The 20,529-nt window shown below is 35.1% G+C and overlaps 1 protein-coding gene across 1 annotated transcript in view; it reads left to right on the top strand.

Moving 5' to 3' along the window:
* The window catches only part of erc1b (ELKS/RAB6-interacting/CAST family member 1b), a 226,103-nt gene that overhangs the window by 60,394 nt on the left and 145,180 nt on the right, over positions 1-20,529 (top strand). The window contains exons 7-8 of the mRNA XM_073837702.1: positions 2,298-2,309; positions 13,530-13,665. Of these exons, the coding sequence (XP_073693803.1) occupies positions 2,298-2,309; positions 13,530-13,665 (148 nt within the window). The remainder of the gene's footprint in view (positions 1-2,297; positions 2,310-13,529; positions 13,666-20,529) is intronic.

The following is a 20,529-nucleotide window of genomic DNA, read 5'->3' on the forward strand; positions in this document are numbered from 1 at the left end:
ACTGATCCCATATTTTTGAACGACAGTGTATGTTCTGTATCTATAGACATGGAGAGCTCCAGATCCTTTGACCATATGTCTGCTCCTCCCATAGCATTTTCTGGATGTGTTGCACTTTATGTCGACAGTGTAAACATCTGTGTTTTTGGCCTGTTTAATTGGACTAATTAATGGAAGGCAAATATAGACCTTCTCTCATCTCGGCTTTCATAAATAAATAAAGGAGATGAATAATTGAAATGGGGCTTGAGTGTAAACAGACAAGAATGTGCGGGAGAGTCCTGGCCTGGAGGTGAAGAGTTGTGGAGGTCACAGATGTTGATGTTGTGCATTGACAGTCGTGCACTACTCCCTTTCACCCTCCGTCAGGCCGTTGTGGTCGGGAGCCCTGACAGGGCCATTTATTAGCTCTCGCCGTTGGACGCTAGAAGTGTTTCTGTTGATTCATAAATATTCATCTGACTTGCATTGAATGTCTCACACTTTCTTAAGAGATCTGCGTTAGGAGAGGATTAGACTAAAACAAACTCCATATGCTTGGCTCGATGCGTCATTCACGTCAACCGAGAGACGATTTCTGAAATAAACACCAGGCGCGATCGCTAACCGTGGCACTCGGAGCTAATTACCGCTCAGAGTGGAGTTATGTTCTCGAAACACACCGGGGAGTTCGGTTCTCAAAAACCTCCCATTGTTCTCTCGGCGTCGTAGTTTGACTCTTGATGTGGTCGTGACGGAGAGTTATTCAGACACAGATCCTCTTCTGTCTTTAATCAAGACGCGAGTGGCAGGTAGAAGCGACACGTTGTGTTCAGAGCGAGTCAGGATTACCTTTCTCGCTCCGAGATGGAGGAGCCAAAGCTGCTCTTGTTGCAGATCAGTGGTGCGGAGGCAGGCCTTGTTCGGAAATGCCTTCAAAGTCGCTGAAAAATGGCAGAGGGTGAATTGGGGCATTGGGGTATTTATTTCATAAATTCGGCAGCGGTGAATTTGCAGGTAATTATGGAGGATTGTAGGGCTCACTGTTGCAGAGGGAGCTGGAAGAGACGTGTGGCAAAGAAATTGAGGTAAAACAAATGAAAAAATAGCACAGCAGAAGCTATTTGTTAGGATAGTGAAGCTGAGTGTCTGTGTAACTTTCCTTTGCGTTGCGGGTAAGAAGCAACGCATGCTATTGAAATGTATATGGACTTTAATGCAAATGTAGCACTATAAATTTAACATTAATTCATTGCATTATTATTATTGTTTATATCGAAACATAAGCAGTACAGAACAGAATATCACCCAACAAAGTATCTTTTATTATAACAAAAATTTAACCAAACATTTTAATAATAATAATAATAATAATAATAATAATAATTATTATTATTATTATTATTATTAATAGTAGTAGTATAAGTATTCATTTTTAGTGATGAAGAAATAAAAATGTATATAATTATTTTTTGGTATTATTACTTCAGTTGATATCTTATTTACATCTTTTTTAAGACAAATATGTTAAATTATTGTAAATATCACATTGAAAGGATATTGACTGAATTGTTTGAATGAATGAATGAATGAATGAATGAATGAATAAGTAAATTATATTATATATACTATAATATATGAATGGATTCTTATTATTTAATGATGAATAAATAAAAATTAAATAAAGAATAAATGAAATATATACAATTATTTATTTTTTGTCATATAGTAAATCGAAAAACACTATATAATTGTTATTGCTATTTTTTGTTCTTGTTATTATTTAAGTTTATTTCTTTCTTTCTTTTTTTCTTTTTGTATGTTGTCTTTTTAAAACAAAATGGTTAAATTATTGTAAATATTTTGCCTGAATTGTATGAATGAGTGAATAAATTAATAAATAAATGTCCTTATATATAATAAATCATTTCACAAATGAATTGATATTTTTATTATATAATATAATATAAAATTCTTATTATATTATATTATATATTGTTTTTTAGTCTATTTTTTTAATGGTATTTGATTTGATTTGATTTGATTTTACCCGTTATAGCAAGTAGCCTGTGAGATTCCATTGTCAGGTTCTGCCATCATCTTTGTTCTTTGTGTTTTATTTTTTAATTTTTTTTATGTACTTTTCCTTTCGCTATGCATGTATCAGTAAGTCTACATGCAATTTCTTGTGCACTGTTAACTATGTTTGTCTTAGCTTTCCAAAGTTAACCCAGCTCGCTCTGTGTGTATTTTCACCTCTATTTCTCTCTCTTCCTTCCTCTGCCTTTCTTTTCACTGGAATGCTGTCTACTTCCCAGTCTGCTTTCAAGGTCAGTATACGCCTGCACTTCCTTACCACTGCAAATCAACTTCTTCAGGTTGTAACACACAAAACTATATGCCGCTTTTACCAGGGCCTGCTCTGTAAATCATTTTAAAGATGGTTCGAATGCTCTGGGACCCGTGTTTCTAAAGAGGCCGCTGGGGGGAAAACTGTATCCGCTAGACGGGGGGAAAATAATTCAGCGGTTGATTGTGGTGTGGTGCTGCCCTTGGGCGATGCACTTAACCCCAATTTGCTCTTGTTGCCTCCATCACTCCCCTTGGACTTGCTTCTAAAGTTTCTATGGAAAAAAAGAGAAATTGCTCTGACCTGAATTGATTAAAGGTTCAGAAGAAGGAATGAGGAAACCTGGGAAGGTCAAGCAGGCGCTACAAACAGAGGAGCTTGTCTTATTAATGCATGCTAGCTTACCTGTGAGGTCCAACCAGGAGAAAAGGAGCGCTCGCAAGAGCTTCTGCGGATGACGGATAGAACGGATGTGGGAAAGGAACGTGGGAGAGCCCTCGCAGAACTTCTAATTGGAGCGTAAAGAATCTCTATCAGTCATTTTCTCCCGAGCCGTGTTGAAAAGCTCGCCTCTTCTTGCCAGCGAAGCGTCGATACGGACCTGTCCCGCTACAGAAGGGATCTCGGCGGCGCTCGGCTTGTTTATTATTTGCATCTCTTTTTAGTTTGGTCTGGAACAGAGACTTGTCAAGCTGTTTTATTTTTTTCCGCTCTTGTTACTCCACTAGAAAACAAGGAGAATGTTACGGGAGCGCTTGACAGAAGTGTCATTCTCTCTCTCTCCCCCGATCTCTTTCGTGCTCATCCTTCTTCTCCTCCTCTTTGTTTTTTGTCTTTTTTGATTTATTCTCTGGAACTCAGCAACACAACAAACGGGGCCCATTTGATAGCTCCCCCAGATGAAGGGGTGCGGCGTAATGAAAAGGAATCCAAATTTTCCCCAGTGTTATGCATTTGCTGCTGAGCTTCAGGGCCTCTTGATTTAGTCTACAAATGCTTGACAATAAATGTGATGCGCGTCGCCCCCTGAAGTATGAACACTTCCTGTCTTCTCTTTCTCTCTTTCTTTGCTTTTGCTTTCATTCTCTTGTTCTGTATTTCTTTTTTCACTCTGCCTCTATTTATTCTCTCATTCTCTTTCTGACTTGTCTGTTTTTGTCTCTGAATTTCATTTATTTTAAGTAAAAAAGTATTAGTTTTCTAATTCTTGTTCTTTTTTATTTGAATTATAATTTTTCAAAAGATTAGTGTTTAGACAATATTTATCTTTCTTTTTTCTTTTTTATATTATTTTTCAAATGATTAGTGTTGAGATAACTGATTTTCCTGCAAGATTAAAAAAATCATGTTTTTATTCTTTTGTAATTATTTTTAATATTATTTTTCAAATGATTAGTGTTGAGATAACTGATTTTCTTGCAAGATTTAAATATACATATATATTTTATATATAATTTTTCAAATTATTAGTGTTGAGAACTGATTTTCTTGCAAGATTTAAATCTTTCTTTTTTATTATTTTTAATATTATTTTTTCAAGTGATTAGCGTTGCGATAAACAATTTGCTTGCTAGAATTTTCCTTTTATATTATTTTAAATATTAGTTTTCAAATGGTTAGTGTTGAGATAACTGAGTTTCTTGCAAAATTTAAAAAAATATATTATTTTTCTTCTTTTTAAATGATTTTTAATATTATTTTTCAAATGATTAGTGTTGAGAACTGATTTGCTTGCTAGATTTTTCTTCTTTTTAATGTTTTAAATATTATTTTTCAAATGATTAGTGTTGAGAACTGATTTTCTTGCAAAATATAAAAATATATATTATTTTTCTTCTTTTTAAATTATTTTTAATATTATTTTTCAAATGATTAGTGTTGAGAACTGATTTGCTTGCTAGTTTAAAAATATATTTAAAAATATATATTTTTATACATTAGTTTGTTTTGTATTTTTTATTTTATCATACATGCTATGCAATACATTGTATATAATATTTTAAATTACATTTTTATTTTTTCCCTTTTTTTCTGTTGTTTTTTTGTCATAACTGTTTTGTCTAAGACATGAAGTCTTTAGTATATTTGGCTAATTTCAATATGAATCATTCAATATGAAAAATATATTTTTTTTCTTTAGTGTTTTCTTTTTTTAAATACATTTTTGTTCAGTTTTATACCATAATTATGACATAAATGATTATTATAATTAATGTTTTGCCTACAATTTAAAAAATATATTTGATTATTATTATTTTTTTAATCATACATGCAATACAACACATTGCATACAATTTAAAAAAATATATACATTTTAATTTATTCTTTTGTGTTTTCTTAATTTTTTTTTAATTAGTTTTTGGCATAACTGTTTTGTCTTTAACATAAAACGTCTGTAGTATGTTTGATTGGTTTGCATCCAATATTAAAAAATATAACACAACACAATACCAATTTATTTGTGCACAATATTTGAATTATATTGTCTTTCAGTATTTTATAAGCATAATTTCTGTATGGCAGTTTTACCTAAGAATAGCAAACAGTACATTATTTGAGGAATATTTAATGTCTTTGTAATAAATACTAAAATATTTAGTCATTCCTCCCTCTGTTTTCCCTCTCTCTCCCACATTCTCTGTTTGTGTAATTCAAGTCAGCGTAACTCATTCTGGAGCGGTAGAAGCTTATATTTCTGGGTTTTCTCTCATTATTGCGGGAGCCTGTTCTGCTGTGCTGGTCCACCGCTGTCGGTTCCCGCCAGCAGGTGAAGGCCACAATCCCGCACAGACAGGGAGGTCTGCGTCTCTAGGCCTGTCGATGAGCGCATACGATCCGGCCTGCTCGGGGAACACCTCCGCCTGTCTGTTGTCTCTGTGCGCTTTCCAGTTAGCTTTGGCTGGCCCGGCCTCAGGGCCGACCGCATGATTAACTAGATTAGTCGAGGGCCGGAGGGAATCATCCGCTCCGCACAGGACGATACGTAAGAGACGCGGGGACACCCCGTCGTGCACCTGGCCGCAAAGCCCTCTCAGAAGCCAAAGTCTATTAGGCTCGAAAAGTTCGCACTCGCCACAGACAGAACTGTGAAAATGAGCTCCGCTATCAAGCGGCGGCTCTCGCCAGCTCTCCTCCACCTGCTGCTAGTCTGCGAAAGAACCCACATTTCCTGTCTTTTATTAGTCCTGAGCTCACGAACATATCCTGAACTCCAGGAAGGAGATCTCCGGCCAATATAAAGACACAATTGACATTAAAGGATGACTTTGCGAGGGATGAGGGATGAAGTAAACACACACTCTCAAACAGCCTTTGATGGCGTTCCACTCCGTTCTCTGCTGGTCAAACAGGTCGGGCTTGCGATAAACAGAAAGGGTTTTGTCCTTACTCAACCTTTTTGCTGTTTATCCCATCCTGGACTGTTAGTGTGGGCACTCTTATATGCAATTCTGTCAGCGCCGCTGAAACGAACAAGAAAAATGACATCAAAAAGTGGGCCCAAAAGACTTGGATGAAAACGCGGTAACCATCTCCAGCCTTCTGCGTTGCGCAGACCGCTCATAAACGCACGTTGGCTTCGTAACACAAGACGGCTTTCTGTTTTCTACCCAGAATTCCTCTTAACAGTGTGATGGATTTATTTCTTCTACATCGATTTCCTTGTGCATTCATCTCCAAATCGCACCCAATTTTACCATTGGGTCTTGTTTTATGTTATTAAGTGTCAGGTGCGATTGAACTTTGGAATAACGTTTGCTTTAATGCCCGCCGGGCCTCATTTCTCCACTTAAGTGACCACAGAACGTAATTGTTTAGAAATGTAGGTTCTTATTATTTTGAGAAAGAGCAAACGTTTTATAAGGAGTCATATGTGACCCTGGACCACAAAACCAGTCTTAAGTAGCACGGGTATGCCAAAAATACATTGCACGGGTCAAAAATGTTCTTTTACGCCAAAAATCATTAGGATATTAAGTAAAGATCATGTTCCGTGAAGATATTTTGTAAATTTTTTACTGTAAATATATCACAGCTTAAATTTTAATAGTAATGTGCATTGCTAAGAACTTCATTTAAACGACTTTAAAGGTGATTTTCCCAATATTTAGAATTTTTGCCATAGATTCCAGATTTTCAAATAGTTGTATCTCTGCCAAATATTGTCCTATCGTAACAAACTGTACATTAATGGTAAGCTTATTTTTCAGCTTTCAGATGATTACTTCAGGCTTCAGTGTCACATGATCCTTTAGAAACCATTTTAATATGCTGAATTGCTGCTCAAGAAACATTTATTATTATTGTCAATTTTTAAAATCAGTTGTTGCTTAATATTTTTCTGTTTCTCAGAATTCTTTGAATAGAAAGTTATAAAAACCAGCATTAATTTGACAAAAATATTGTATGTCATTATCAATACCTTATAAATATCTTATAAAAAACAGTATTGATGTCTTTCAGAATAAATAAATAAATAAATACATTCATAAATACATAAATACATAAATAATTGGCATCAAACTTAATATTTTCAAACTAAAAAATGTAAAATAAAAAATGAACTAATTGAAATTTACATTTTTGACTTTTATTCACATTTCATGTACATTGTTATATATATGTGTAAAAGTTTAAATATATATATGTATTGAAGTTGTTAGATATAGTAAGAATTAAATAATTTTCTGTGTTTATATCTCTCTCTCTCTCTCTCTCTCTCTCTGTGTGTGTGTGTGTGTGTGTGTGTATATATTTTTATTTTATTTTTTTTATTATTATTTTTTTTTGCCACCCTCAGATTTCACTTTCAAATGGTCAAATATTGTCCTATCCTAACAGACCATACATTAATAGTAGCTTATTTTTTGCTTTCAGATAATGTATAAATATACATTTCACAAAATCGATCCTTTATGACTGGTTTTGTGGTCCAGGGTAGTTTTTTTAGTTTTTCTAGCGGTGCAATGGCTTTGTCCTTTCCTAGAGTATGTGAAAAGCACTTTTTTGTTTAGTAGATGCGTGTTTCAAAGACTTCATTATGCAAAAGTTTAAAACATCTTCATAGCCGAAAGTTAGCAAACTTTCTGATGTTTTGCTCACACGCTTGAGCCGATATCTTGAGAATTTCAAAGAGCTTTCAAGCCTTAGCCTGTAAACATTGCCTGGAGCTGTCTTGTATATGAATTATTAATTTCAAGATCTGGACCAAAATAATGAATTACTATTTTTGATAATATTCCAGGGTTTGAGCTGCACGAAAATAAGATTCATTAAAGCGTTATAGCTTAGACTAGAGTGCAGAAATTCTCTTCTGAACCCGTTTTCACCTTTGTGTCCACAAGTGTGTGTTTTGTTTGGATTTCTACGTTGCCGTTTTGATGTATAATTAGTGTGTTTTTCCTCTAGACAACCTCAAAATTGTCCTGAAAGATTATTTTCTTTCTCTCCCGCCCTGTCATAGACCTGTTTACCTGTTTTTCATTTTTTCCACTAATGTTAATGTTTCTTCTCTCGTTGCCTGAAGCCGCACTGGCGCTCAAATATAGCACGGTTTTCCTAGTATCGATAATATGGCCGCTAATGCAACATAAAGCTTGCTACAGAGAGGAGGAAGATGACAGGGTTACGTATGTGATCCTGGAGTTTTTATTTAGAGGAAAGGAAAATGTTGGCATTGGAAAAATTGAAATAAAGAAGGCCTTTAAATGGGGTCTCTGGCCTTGGACACTTGCGTAGCTGTGTTTACTATACGTAGATATTTCCATTTAGGTTTGCGTGTCCGATGTGTTCGCATAAGAGTGAGATTTTCTCTCAAAATATCTCAAGTATTTATTCTTTTCTTTGTTCTTTTTTTTACACTACCATTCGAAAGTCTTGAGGTTGGTAAATTTCTAAAAGACGTCTCTTATGCTCACCTAGGTTGCATTTATTTAATTAAAAATACAGAAAAAAACTCTAATATTGTGAAATAATATTACTGTTTAAAATAACTGTTTTCTATTTGAATGTATTTTAAAATGTAATTTATTTCTGTGATTCAAAGCTGAATTTTCAGCATCATTACTCCAGGCTTCAGTATCACATGATCCTTCAGAAATCATTTTAATATGCTGAATTGCTCCTCAAGAAACATTTATTATTATTATTATCAATTAAAAAAAAACTGTGAGTTTCTGAGAATTCTTTGAATAGAAAGTTCTAAAAACCAGCATTTATTTGACATAAAAATATTTTTTGTCATTATAAATATCTTTACTGTCACTTTTAATAAATGCATCCTTTCTGAGTAATGGTGTTAATGTCTTTCAGAATAAATAAATAAATAACTGGCATCAAACTTTATATAAAAAAAATTTGAATAAAAAAATGAATGAATAATTTTTGAATTTTTATGCACATTATGTAAATTGTTAAAAATAAAAACATTTTTATATATATGTATATGTATGTATGTATATATACCGGTTTCACAATTTTCAGATATTCCCAAGTGATGACCCAAAAATCAAATTAATACAGACATTAATATTGTTAGATTTTAAAAATATCAATATCTAGGTGATTAGGTCAAAGCATTTACATGATGATTAATCTCCTAAATATTCCTTTTCATGTAAATGCAATTGGGTGTCTATATTGTGTGGTTCATTGTTTTACTGTTCCACTGATGAATATAAAGCAGAGCTGTATTTTGGGTCCATTTTAGGAATCTTTGAATTCAGTATCGTACACCGTACCTGCGCCATCGTTCGCTTTTATCACGGCATATCAAAAATACCAGAACGACCGGCAAATTACATCTGAATTAGATGTTGCTGTTCCTCTTTATTGCTGTAGAAGTGTTTCCTCCATGAACTCTGTGAAATGGGGTTACCTATCCCATCACATCAGAGCTCAAATGGAGACATATAAACATATAATCAAAACCCTGAATAAAGGCTGGCGCGCAATGCATAAAAACAGTCAGCTGCTTATTGCAAGTGTAGCCGAGCCAAGCAGATGGCTTGGCCTCTTTTGGAAACACCAAATAGGAACATTCCAGTATATTTATGACCTGTTACACAAACTCCCTTGAGCACATACACAAAGTCTTTCTTTTTGCTTTGTTATATGGTCATGTTATCTTCAAGATGGTTTTTTGACAGCACAGCACAATGCAATTTGCTTGATGTTTCTAGAATGAACATGTGCTTTTATTAGATTTTTGTTTATTAGCTATTAAGTTAGCAAACCACTTTGGAACTGCAACTTGCTAAGATGCTCATAAAACAGTTAAACTACAGCCAAGCTACATTTTGAGGAGTAGTAGTAGTGCTAGTTAATTCAGGGTTTCCGCGGGTCCTTAAAAAGTCTTTAATTTTGTTGTATCAAATTTGAGGCCATAAAAAGTCTTAAACGGTACAAGAAAGTCTTAATTATGATTTCAAGAGGATGGAAAGACAAGATTGCGATATGGCTGAATGCAACGATTAAACCTCAAAAGGCTATGATTTCATTAAATAAATATGAGTGCTGCATATTTTAAGGTTAAGTGCTTTTTTTATCAGGAAAATCTATATATTTTTTCTGTTACGAAAGCGCTACCTGCTGGCAGCAAATGAATTTTCAATCAGCCTGTCTGCTGTTTTTGTTCAGACCAAAGCGAAAATCAACCCTTACACTAAAACACACAGAGTTGTAATTGTGAACTAGTGGATCGACAAGAACGTAATGCATTTAAAAAATCCAAACAATGAAGAAAGTAAAATATATTTAATTGTTTAAATTAATATAAGTGATACTGTTTTCTTAAAATGGTTTAAAGGCTGAAATGTGAAGTTTATCATTTTATAAAACTTTGTTTTTGTGTACCTGATCTGTAAATCATGCTTTTTACAGTAATTTTACAGTTTAATATGTTGTTTAATATGTGAATAGTGTTAATATGTTGCCCTACCCTTCTTATATAGTATTAATTTAATTTGTGCAGGTCTTAAATTTGAGCTTAAATCCTGCAAATTTCCTGCAACTAAAATAGCCTTTTGAGGAAAATTTCTTTTGGAAGTCTAATTGTCAGATGGTATTGCTAAATAATAAAATAATAAAACTAGAAAATGTGTTTATATAACATAGCCCAAATGTGTTTAAATTTAAAAAAAATATTTAGGTTTGAAATAAATGAGTGAATCATTTAAATTAATCAATGAGTTGAGTGCCACTTGCTGGAAGCAAATGAATTAGCATTTTCAATGAACCGTCTGCTGTTTTTGTTCAGACCAAAGCGAAAATTAACCCATTTTTTTACGTTAAAAAACGCAGTTGTAAATGTGAACTAGTGGATTGACAAGAAGGTAATACATTCAATAAATTTAAACAGTTAAGACAGTTAAATATATTCTATTATTTTAATTAATATGATAAGTGGTACTGTTTCGACTCATCCATTTCTTAAAAATGGTTTTAAGGCTGAAATGTGAAGTTATCATTGCATAGAACCTCTATCTGATCTGTAAATCATGCTTTTTACAGTCATTTTACAGTTTAATATGTTAAAATGTTGCCCTACCCCGTTCATATAGTATTAATTTAATTTGTGCAGGGCTTAAAAAGTCTTAAATTTGAGCTTAAATCCTGCAAATACCCTGTAACTAAAAATAGCCTTTTGAGGAAAAAAATAAAACTTTCTGGAAGTCTAATTGTCAGATGGTACTACTTAATTCTGCAATTAGACCACTTCAGAACTAACGAATAAAACTAGAAAATGCGTTTATATAACAGAGCCGAAAACATGGTTTAAATAAATATTTCGGTTTAAAATGAATTGGTGAATCATTTAAATGAATCAATGAGTTGTTTGTTTAAATCAGTGAATTGTTTGAATAAATCAGTGAATCGTTTATTTAATCATTGAATCGTTTATTTACACGTACCATGTGAATGAACTGATTCACCAAATCGAATCCGATTTCCCAATGCAACAGCGGAGAGAGAGCGGACAAAGTTCACTACTGCGGACTACGGGCGTTTGTCATGCTTATTGGTAAATCTGCTCTGTTTTGAAACAGTGGTCAAGTTAGTAGCATGCTGCTTTTAGTTATTTACACCCTACTGGTGCAGCTGAATTAAGAAGCTGTTGTGTTTTTGTTAGCCTCGAGGCCCGATTTCTGTTTGCGTTTGCAGAAATGTATGATTAGAACAAATATAGTGGATGAAATAGTAGTACGCTTCGCCTCTTCATCGCCTACGCTCTGTCAACACGTCTTGTCCAAGAGACATGCATTCACAAATTCACAGAAGAGAAAACCTTCTGAGAAAGGAACCTTCTGAGATGGATAAACGCTCAAACCAGTTGTAAGCATTAAGTCTCCAGGCTAACCCGATCTCTGAACCTTTGTATACCAGTTGTTAGTTGTACAAGTATCTGCAACGGGAGCCAGAATACTCCACACAGAGACTCCAGTGTGCTCAGGACGGCTCATCCAGAAGAATGATCAGGTTCTAGTGGAGCAGCGGCTTGGCCCGATTTCTCCAAGCCTTGTTCGGCGTCACCTTGCTTCAACGAACACGCTCTGAAGCACCTTGGTGGAGCACCTTGGTGCCGCTTTCCTGGCACACGTAGACGTGGCTTGTCATATCCCATAAGCCGGCATAATAACTCTTCAATTACGTTCCCATATTGTGTGTCTTGGGCAATGCTCTGTGGGGCCGAGGGAGGTCTTTCCACAACGCTGTGTTATTACTCATTTAAAGACATTGGTGTTGGCATAGTCAGTGGTACATCTGTTCTGCAGGGCAGAGGCGCAGTTTTTCCCTGTTTTTTGATCAAGTCAAGATGGTGAACGGTAACCGATCCCGGCCGCCACGCTGCCAGTGCGCAGTCCACCGGCGGCGGCCACGTAAACAGGAAAACTCTCGCGCTCTGACGCTCGTTGGGGCCGAGCGACCGCAGGATCGAGGCCTGTTGGTGCGACACTTCTCAGAAATGAAAATGTCTCGAATGCTCTTTTAATTTATTTATTCCTTCCTTTTTGGTAGGGGCTTTGTGCTCCTGCGGGTTTCCATGCCGCAGCAAATGGAGAAGGGAGAAGGATAATGAGAAAAATCCCAGAGCTCAAACACAAACATACTGCCTTTCATTTGCAGCACAGCTTGATCTGTGCAGATCAGTCCTGCTCCCTTTTGTTGTCATTTATAATAAGCTAGCCCGCTTTTGGCTCCTCTCATTGACCCTTCTGTTTGTACTTGACTGCTTGTATGTGTGCAAAAGAAGAAAAAAAGTCTAGAACACTCTTTGAGGAAGAGATTTTGGATTCTACTTGTAGCCTTGTAATATTAGTTGGTATGTGATTTGATCTTTTTTGGTTTTACCCATTGCTAAGTAAAATATATTAAAGTATAGTTGCTTTTTCAAGTTTAAATCAATTAAATTTAAATATATCCAATCGGCCCGTGATTCTTTATTTTATTTATTTATTTTTATTTTATTATTTGATTTCATATGTTTTATTTTTGACCCATTCCTGATTATATGCAAAGCTTATTATCTATTAAAATATAGCTGATTTCAGATTAAAATCAATTTAAATATACAATAGACATGTGATATGATGTAATCAAACATACATAATGCCACATTTAATTTTATTTATTTTGACCCATTCCTAATTATATAAAAAGCTTGATATTATATATTAAAATATAGCTGATTTTCAGATGAATAACAATTTAAATAAACAATAGGCATGTGATCTGATATAATCAAACATACATGATGCTACATTATTTTTTTAACCCATTCCTAATTATACACAAAGCTTGATATTATAGCTTATTTTATTTTATTTTGACTCATTCCAGATTAAATACAAAGTTTGTTATTATATGTAAAATTATAGCTGGTTTTCTGATTAAAATCAATTTATATATGCAATAGGCATGTGTTCTGATTTCACCAAACATAATACAGCATTTTTTTTTTTATCCTTATTTGGTTTTTTATTTTATTATTTTTTTAATTCAACATTTTTTATTAATTAATACATTATTTATATTTTATATGCAGAGAATACGTTCTGCAAACCTTGGCAATGCTAGTTGCCAAAATGTTGCTGTATCTTTAGTTATTACAGACAGATTCCTCTCTCTTTATGTTTCCTGTGTCCATCGACCGCAATGTCCATCTGTGCATGTCTGACTGAAGTCTGTTGGTGTGTCCTTGCAGGCAAATGAAAGACCAAACCAAGAAGGTTGCCAACCTGAAGCACAAAGAGCAGGTGGAGAAGAGCAAGAACGCTCAGTTGATGGAAGAGGCTCGTAAGCGAGAGGACAACATCAACGAGAGTTCTCAACAGGTCAAGGTAAAGCCCACGTGACGTTTATTCACGCAATGTACAGTTCTTGAGCCTGTTCTGTATCAGACCTCACTCCTGTGATGGTGCCTAATTGAAATGCAGGATGAATCCCCGCGCCTTGTAATGGATTTCAGGCAAAGGCTTTACTCACATAACCACCGAAATCTGACGAGAGCGGTGGCTGTTATAGTCTTAACATTGAAACTTAACCCATAATGAGGCCCATCAACCTTTTAAGAGGGTCAAAGTCCCCTGAAAACCATGAATTATTCACAATAGCTCAATCTTTTGTGCAGCGTTTAAAGGTTTTCCTTTTGCGCTGCCTAGAAATGTGTCTCTTCAGAGCGATCCGTCTTCCGATTATATAAGTTTGGATGTCAGCTCCGGTTCCTCATTTGAGAATTGCTGGGATTCTTCTCAGGTAAAGAGCCTTCTCATGTTTCCCTCATCTAGACCGCATTCACGCACATCCTGACCTCATGTCCTCCCCTCATTGTGAGCTTTGGATTTTGGGAAAAGAGAAAAGGAAAGAATAATGGAATGATGAAATAGGACACAGTTGTTCAGTGCGACCGCAAGAACTATTTTTGAATTTATGGCTTTAAGATATCAGGGATCTACAGTGTGACCATTTCCATCGCATTTGCGACTGAAAACTACTTCGTGCAACTATGAAAAAACATTTAGGAGCACCATGTGCGACTGAACCGATCAGCATATTTGTGTTTGGGCTGAGGGGAGCTTTAAATGTTTCGACGTGTTTTTGCAGTGTTGAGTAATGTATCACAGACATATCTCACAAATCCTTTCATAAACAAAGTGTAGAGAGTGTAAATAAGAGATTCATTGTGAAGTGTAGAGAGCTACTTTTATTCCCGCAGAATTCTGTTTAAAGTGCCCCTATTATGCCTTTTCAAATATGATATTTCATGTAGTGTGTCATGTAGCTGTATGTGAACATAAACTATCTGCAAAGTTGTGATGCCGACAGTGCACTATAAATGAAGTTTTTGTCTAACAAAAAAAAGAGTCGGCTCACATTCGCCTAAACGAGTCGTCAGCAATTCGAATCTTTTTTCTGTAACGGCCACACGTCACGAGCTAAACATTTGCGTAATGTCCGCCCACGTTCAATTTCGCGAACAACTTGCCCGCCCACAAACAGTAGGCCTACCATTTTCACGTGGATTAACGTTACATCATGTCAAGAAGACGCCCTGCGCTGTGAGAGTGAATTTGTTTTATATGCCCTTCCGAAAGATGAAACTACCAAGAATGAGTGGTTAACATTAATTTTTTCAACACCTCAGCAGTCCAATGCCAATCTTGTGTTGTGTTTGCGTCATTTTACTGATGACTGTTTTTCCAATCTTGGGTTACAACGCGAGATTCACCAAACGCTTGGTTTTAAAAAATGGATCAGTGCCCAGTTTATTTGGACCGGCTTGCTCCTCTGAACTTCTACCTGTAAGTATGATTAATAATTGATGATTGTATTTTCTAGCGATCGTTCAAAATACGTCTTTGTGTATGTTATGGTGTGTAACAACCCCGCACATGTCTTGGTAACCGGCTAACTTGCGTTTCTGTAGTTCTGTTGTTCAGCTGTGAGTGCAATGTAGTCTAAAAATTGTGATTGATGCAGCTTGACTGTCTGTCTGCCTTATTAGTTTAAGTAATGATAAACGATGGCTTAACGCAGTGTTATGGGTTGTACGTTACAGTGTTGAAGTTCACAACGTAGAGGTGTGCCCGGTTCGCTTACAAAAGCAAATTGCAAGCACTTTCCACAGTTATAATATGACACTCACTGAGAAACGTCCTGCTCCAGTCGTGCTTGCAAAACAGTTTCTTGTCGATGTGCCACTTCAACCGTTTCATCGTCAGACTCCGGCTCGAATTGATAGGGTAAAATCGAGGCTATCTTTTCTATGCATTGACAGGTCTCCACAGCTGTCATTCAGTTATGCCAATGGGCGTTTCGTTTTGCGCTGAAGCGGTAGACCAATCCAAAAGGACTGCACCATCTGACCAATCACAGCAGTGAGGGCTCACGGAAAGGAGGGGTTTAGAGAGACTGATTCTTCGAACTGCTTCACACGAGTCGTTTACGAATCATTTAGAAACGGGGTAAAATTAAATCTAATTTTTGAGAAAACTAAAGTGTTTTTTGAACTTGCATACATGTAAACCTGTTTTAAGAGACTATTACAACAATATTAACTACCTTTAACATGGCATAATAGGGGCACTTTAAATTTCACAATTCTGACTTTTTTGTTTAATTTCTGAATTTAAATATTACAAATTACGACTTATTTCTTTGAAGTCTAATTTTAAATTTGACAATTCCGACTTTTTTGTTTAAATTCTGAATATAAATTTCAGAATTCCGTCTTTTTTTCCCTGAATTCAAACATTACATTTCACAATTCCGACTTTTTTGTTTGAATTCTGAATTTAAATCTTAAAATTCCGACTTTTTTCTCTGAAGTCTTAAGTTTAAATTTTACAATTCCGACTTTTTGTTCCTGAATTCTCTATTTTTTTAAACAAATGAGTCAATAATAATTCAGTTTCCCATTCATATAGACAGTCACTTTCTTTATTCCTGAATGAATCAGCTGTTCGAACAAATCAAATGAATGATATGATTCGGTAATTAAATAAGTGACTTGCCACCACCTACTGGCAGATTTAGTTTCATTTCAAGTATCCTTTTAGTTATTTAATTTGTGTAATATTTCTGTATTGAAAATTATGTTATAAACACTAATCTCAACATGAATTAATGAATTTGATTGCGCTCATGCCACCTTTGAGCCTCAAGCCACTTTTGTGCTCTTCTGTGCCACCTCTGTAGTACACATATATTTTGTTAATACTGATTTCATTTGATTGGTAACTTCTTATTCTGCTTGTTCTTATTCTGTTGTTTTAATTAGAAATTTTAAAAAAGCTAAAAAAAAAAAAAAAAAAATAATAATAATAATATATATATATATATATATATATATATATATATATATATATATATATATATATATATATATATATCACATAAAAGATGACATACTGTTAATAAATTGGCCAAAAATGTCATTACAAAGGTAAAAACAAAATTCCCCTGTAAATTAGGAGTCTAACATCACCTAATAATGGGAAGGCCGATTTTTGATATTATATATTAAAATAAAGCTGATTTTCAGATTAAAATCACGTTAAATATACAATAGGCATGTGATCTGATGTAATCAAACATACATAATGCCACATTATGTTATTTATTTATTTATTTATTTATTTATTATTTTGACTCATTCCTGATTATTTGCAAAGCTTGTTATTATATACAAAAATATTTATGATTTTTAGATTAAAATCAGTTTAAATATACAGTAGGCATGTAATCTGATTTTATTAATCATACATAATGCCATGTTATTTTATTTTATTTTATTTTATTTTGACCCATTCCGGATTAAATACAAAGCTTGTTATTATATATGAAATTATAACTGGTTTTCAGATTAAAATCTATTTAAATATACAATAGGCATGTGATCTGATTACATCAAACACAATGCAACATTGTAAAAATTTTTTGGATTGTTATTTGATCTTTTATATTTAATTTTTTCTTTCAAAACCTTTTAAATAGTATGTAAAACATCATGCATTATATATATTCTACTTGTTCTTATTCTGTTTTTTTAATTAGAAATTTTAAAAAAAGCTTAAAAAGACATAAAAGATGACATACTTTTAATAAAGTTGATTAAAATAAAAGAATGCCATTTCAAAGGTAAAAACAAAATTCCCCTATAAATCACTTTAAGGAATCAAAAATCACCTTATAATGGGAAGGCAAATTTTTTATCAGATTTTTTTATTATTGATTAGTGCTTCTAAATTTTGGACTGTGCTCCTTAAAAAAAAACTAAGTATATTTGATATCAAAGTCCAAATATCATCGATGATGTCCAGGTATTGGCGTGATTCGCAAATGCAAACTAATGTAACTTTCATCATATCGACTATTCCTGCCCCGTTTTGACAGGGTGGTGGAGTTCGGCTTCGAACAGAAAGCCAGAATCAGCAGTTAATGTCTGTGAGAATCTCAGCGCAAAAAGTCCCACTTTTTATGGAAGGGCTGTTTTTCCTCTTTGCCGTAGACCTCTGGACAACAATGCCACAGCGGCCCTCCCTTTGTTGTGGTTTTCTGTGTTTTTCCTGGCCGTGGCTTTGTTCTTTCGATCATTCTCCGTTTTCACATTTTCCTTGTTCTGTGTCATGCGTTCTTTGTTTTCGTTCGAGTTCATATGCTCTTTTTCTGACAGCAGGATTGATGTGCTATTGGTCTTCGACCTGTGGTACCCGGGGACTGGTGCGTCAGTGTGTGCGTGTGCACGAGTACGTGTTGCGGTCAAAGAGAGCTCATTTATGACTTCAGGGCCCCAGCTTCCTCCGTGGGGTCACGTTGCCGCGAGCCCACATTGTGGCTTGCGCTCCCCCGTTTCGAAGCACCCTGATGCGGCTGCATCTCGTCTGGAAGCGGCGACAGCTGCTTCCTTCAGCCAAGACCATCAACCACCACCTTCCCCCACAGGCACGTCACGATACGGCCTCGAGGCCCCGAGACTCCAGATCAGGCGAAGCCCGAGCCGATCTCCACACGCTATTGGACGCGTTAGGCATGTTTGGAAGGCAAACCGATTGTTGTTGATGATTTGGTATGGTTACGGTGGTCCCGCTCCAATCGGTTGGTCAGGGTGGGTTGACAAGAGGTTAGTCCAGGACACCAGAGCGATCCTCTCTCTCTCTGACCCGCCACTAAAAATGGCTAACGCAATCAATGAGGAAGGTTTCTATTGGAGCCCTGAGGTGGGATGTGGGGTGGTCGGTTGCGGTTGAGCACCAGAGCTGCACAAACACATTCGGAATAGCAACTGTTGACGTTGGAGAAGCTTAGATGGTCAGAAAGGAAGGACTGTTGCTTCTATTTTTTGGTGCTTCCTGCTGGTGGCGTTGTGCTACTTCCACATGATTTGATCCAATCAGTCCTCTAATTAGTGGTGCTTTCTTAGGCAAGCGTCACTGTAACTTCCAGCAAACCCCCAGAGCTTGTGTGTTGCGTGCTTTTGACATGATTCATACCTCAAATTGTGCTTGAATTGAGTTGGCACACAGGACGTTGAACTGAAGTTGGAATGGTAGGAAGTGGGATAGTTCACCCAAAGATGAAAATCCTCTCATTAATTACTCATCCTCATGTCGTTCCAAACCCGTAAGACGTTATTCATTTTCGTAACACCGATTTAGATATTTTTGATGAAATCCGAGAGCTCTCTGACCCTCCATAGACAGCATGGGTCCTGTTGAAGCACTGATGTCAAATGGACTATTTTAACAACGTCCTTACTAAGTTTCTGTGCCTTGACTGTGGAAGGACCCTTGTTGTCTATGGAGGGTCAGAAAGGTCTCAGATTTCATAAAATATATTTTAATTTGTTTTGTGAGGATGAGTGAAGGTCTTACGGGTTTGGAAAGACATGAAGGTGAGTAATTAATGAGAGGATTTTCATCTTTGGGTGAACTGTCCTTTTAAATGCAATTCATAGAAATACATTCTGAAATGATGCATTCTGGGAAATTAAGTGGTGTTCAGCAGATCTTTTTTACCTGTAAGCCTTATGAAAACCTTTAAGCTTCAAGACTTGAAAATGTACATTTCAGGAGCTTTGACCACTTCAAAGATTGGGTGTTAAAAGTAGACGATAGAAAAGCAAAAACTAAATGTGAAGAAAAAAAAGGACGATTAACTTGATGACAAACAGAAAATCCTTCAGAGTGTTTACCCCTGAAAGCATAAAAACCAGAAATAAATTTCTGTGGAAATAAAAAATAAGTGCACGTAACAGGTAAAAGCAAACAAAAAAAGTAGTGTTTATGTATGTTTTGTACTAAAATGTCAGTGAACAAGTACATAAAGCTTGCAAATGGATGGATTTGTTCATTATAGGTCATGGAAATTCAGCTTTTTAGTCAGTGAAAGTAAGGAAAAGTCTGGGAATTTGACATTAGGCTTAGAGTGTGAACCCTGAATCAGTTTTCATTCTACAATTTTTGAAAAATTATTAAATTCTTTTTTTACAATACATATGAGGGTTTTAGGAAATTCTGAGAATTTAAACTCAAATTCAACTTTTTTGGAACCTAATTTGAAATTTACTGTAAATTCAATAATGGATTTGGAATGAAAAACACTATGAAACACTAAAACTAATTTTTATAAAAATCTTGTTTTGCTTTTATTTGTAATGTTTCTTTATGAACCTTGACATGCTGAATACGCAAATCACATTACTATCATTGGTCATGAAAACTAAAAAAAACTTGTACAAGCCAGTCTGTTATTACTCATGCATGAAAATTACATAGTACGTGCATAAAACTGAGCTAACAGCATAATCATAAACAGTTAACAAAAGTGAGTCATATAAAACTTTAGAAGTGTACTTTGGATGATTTTTGTCTTTTTTTGATTTTACAGAATGTTACAGAAACTTCTACAATGTTCCCAAGCTTGCAAAAGCGAAATTAGTACAAAACCCATCTGTACTAAAACCAGTTTTTCATAATTAATGATAGAAGATATAAAAAATATTGATGCTATGTGAAAATCAACACTAAAAACTACCAAAAAACCCTAGAAACAGGGTTGCCAAGTCTGCAGTTTTCCCATGCAATTGGGCTACTTTTAAACTGTTGACATATTTGCATGAAGTATATTTAACTGCAATAGCTGTACTGAAATATTTTATATTCTACCAATGATCTGCGGTAGATGTTAGAGAGGTTCACTTCCAG

Source organism: Garra rufa, chromosome 4 (assembly GCF_049309525.1).
Source record: "Garra rufa chromosome 4, GarRuf1.0, whole genome shotgun sequence".
Taxonomy (NCBI): Eukaryota; Metazoa; Chordata; class Actinopteri; order Cypriniformes; family Cyprinidae; genus Garra; species Garra rufa.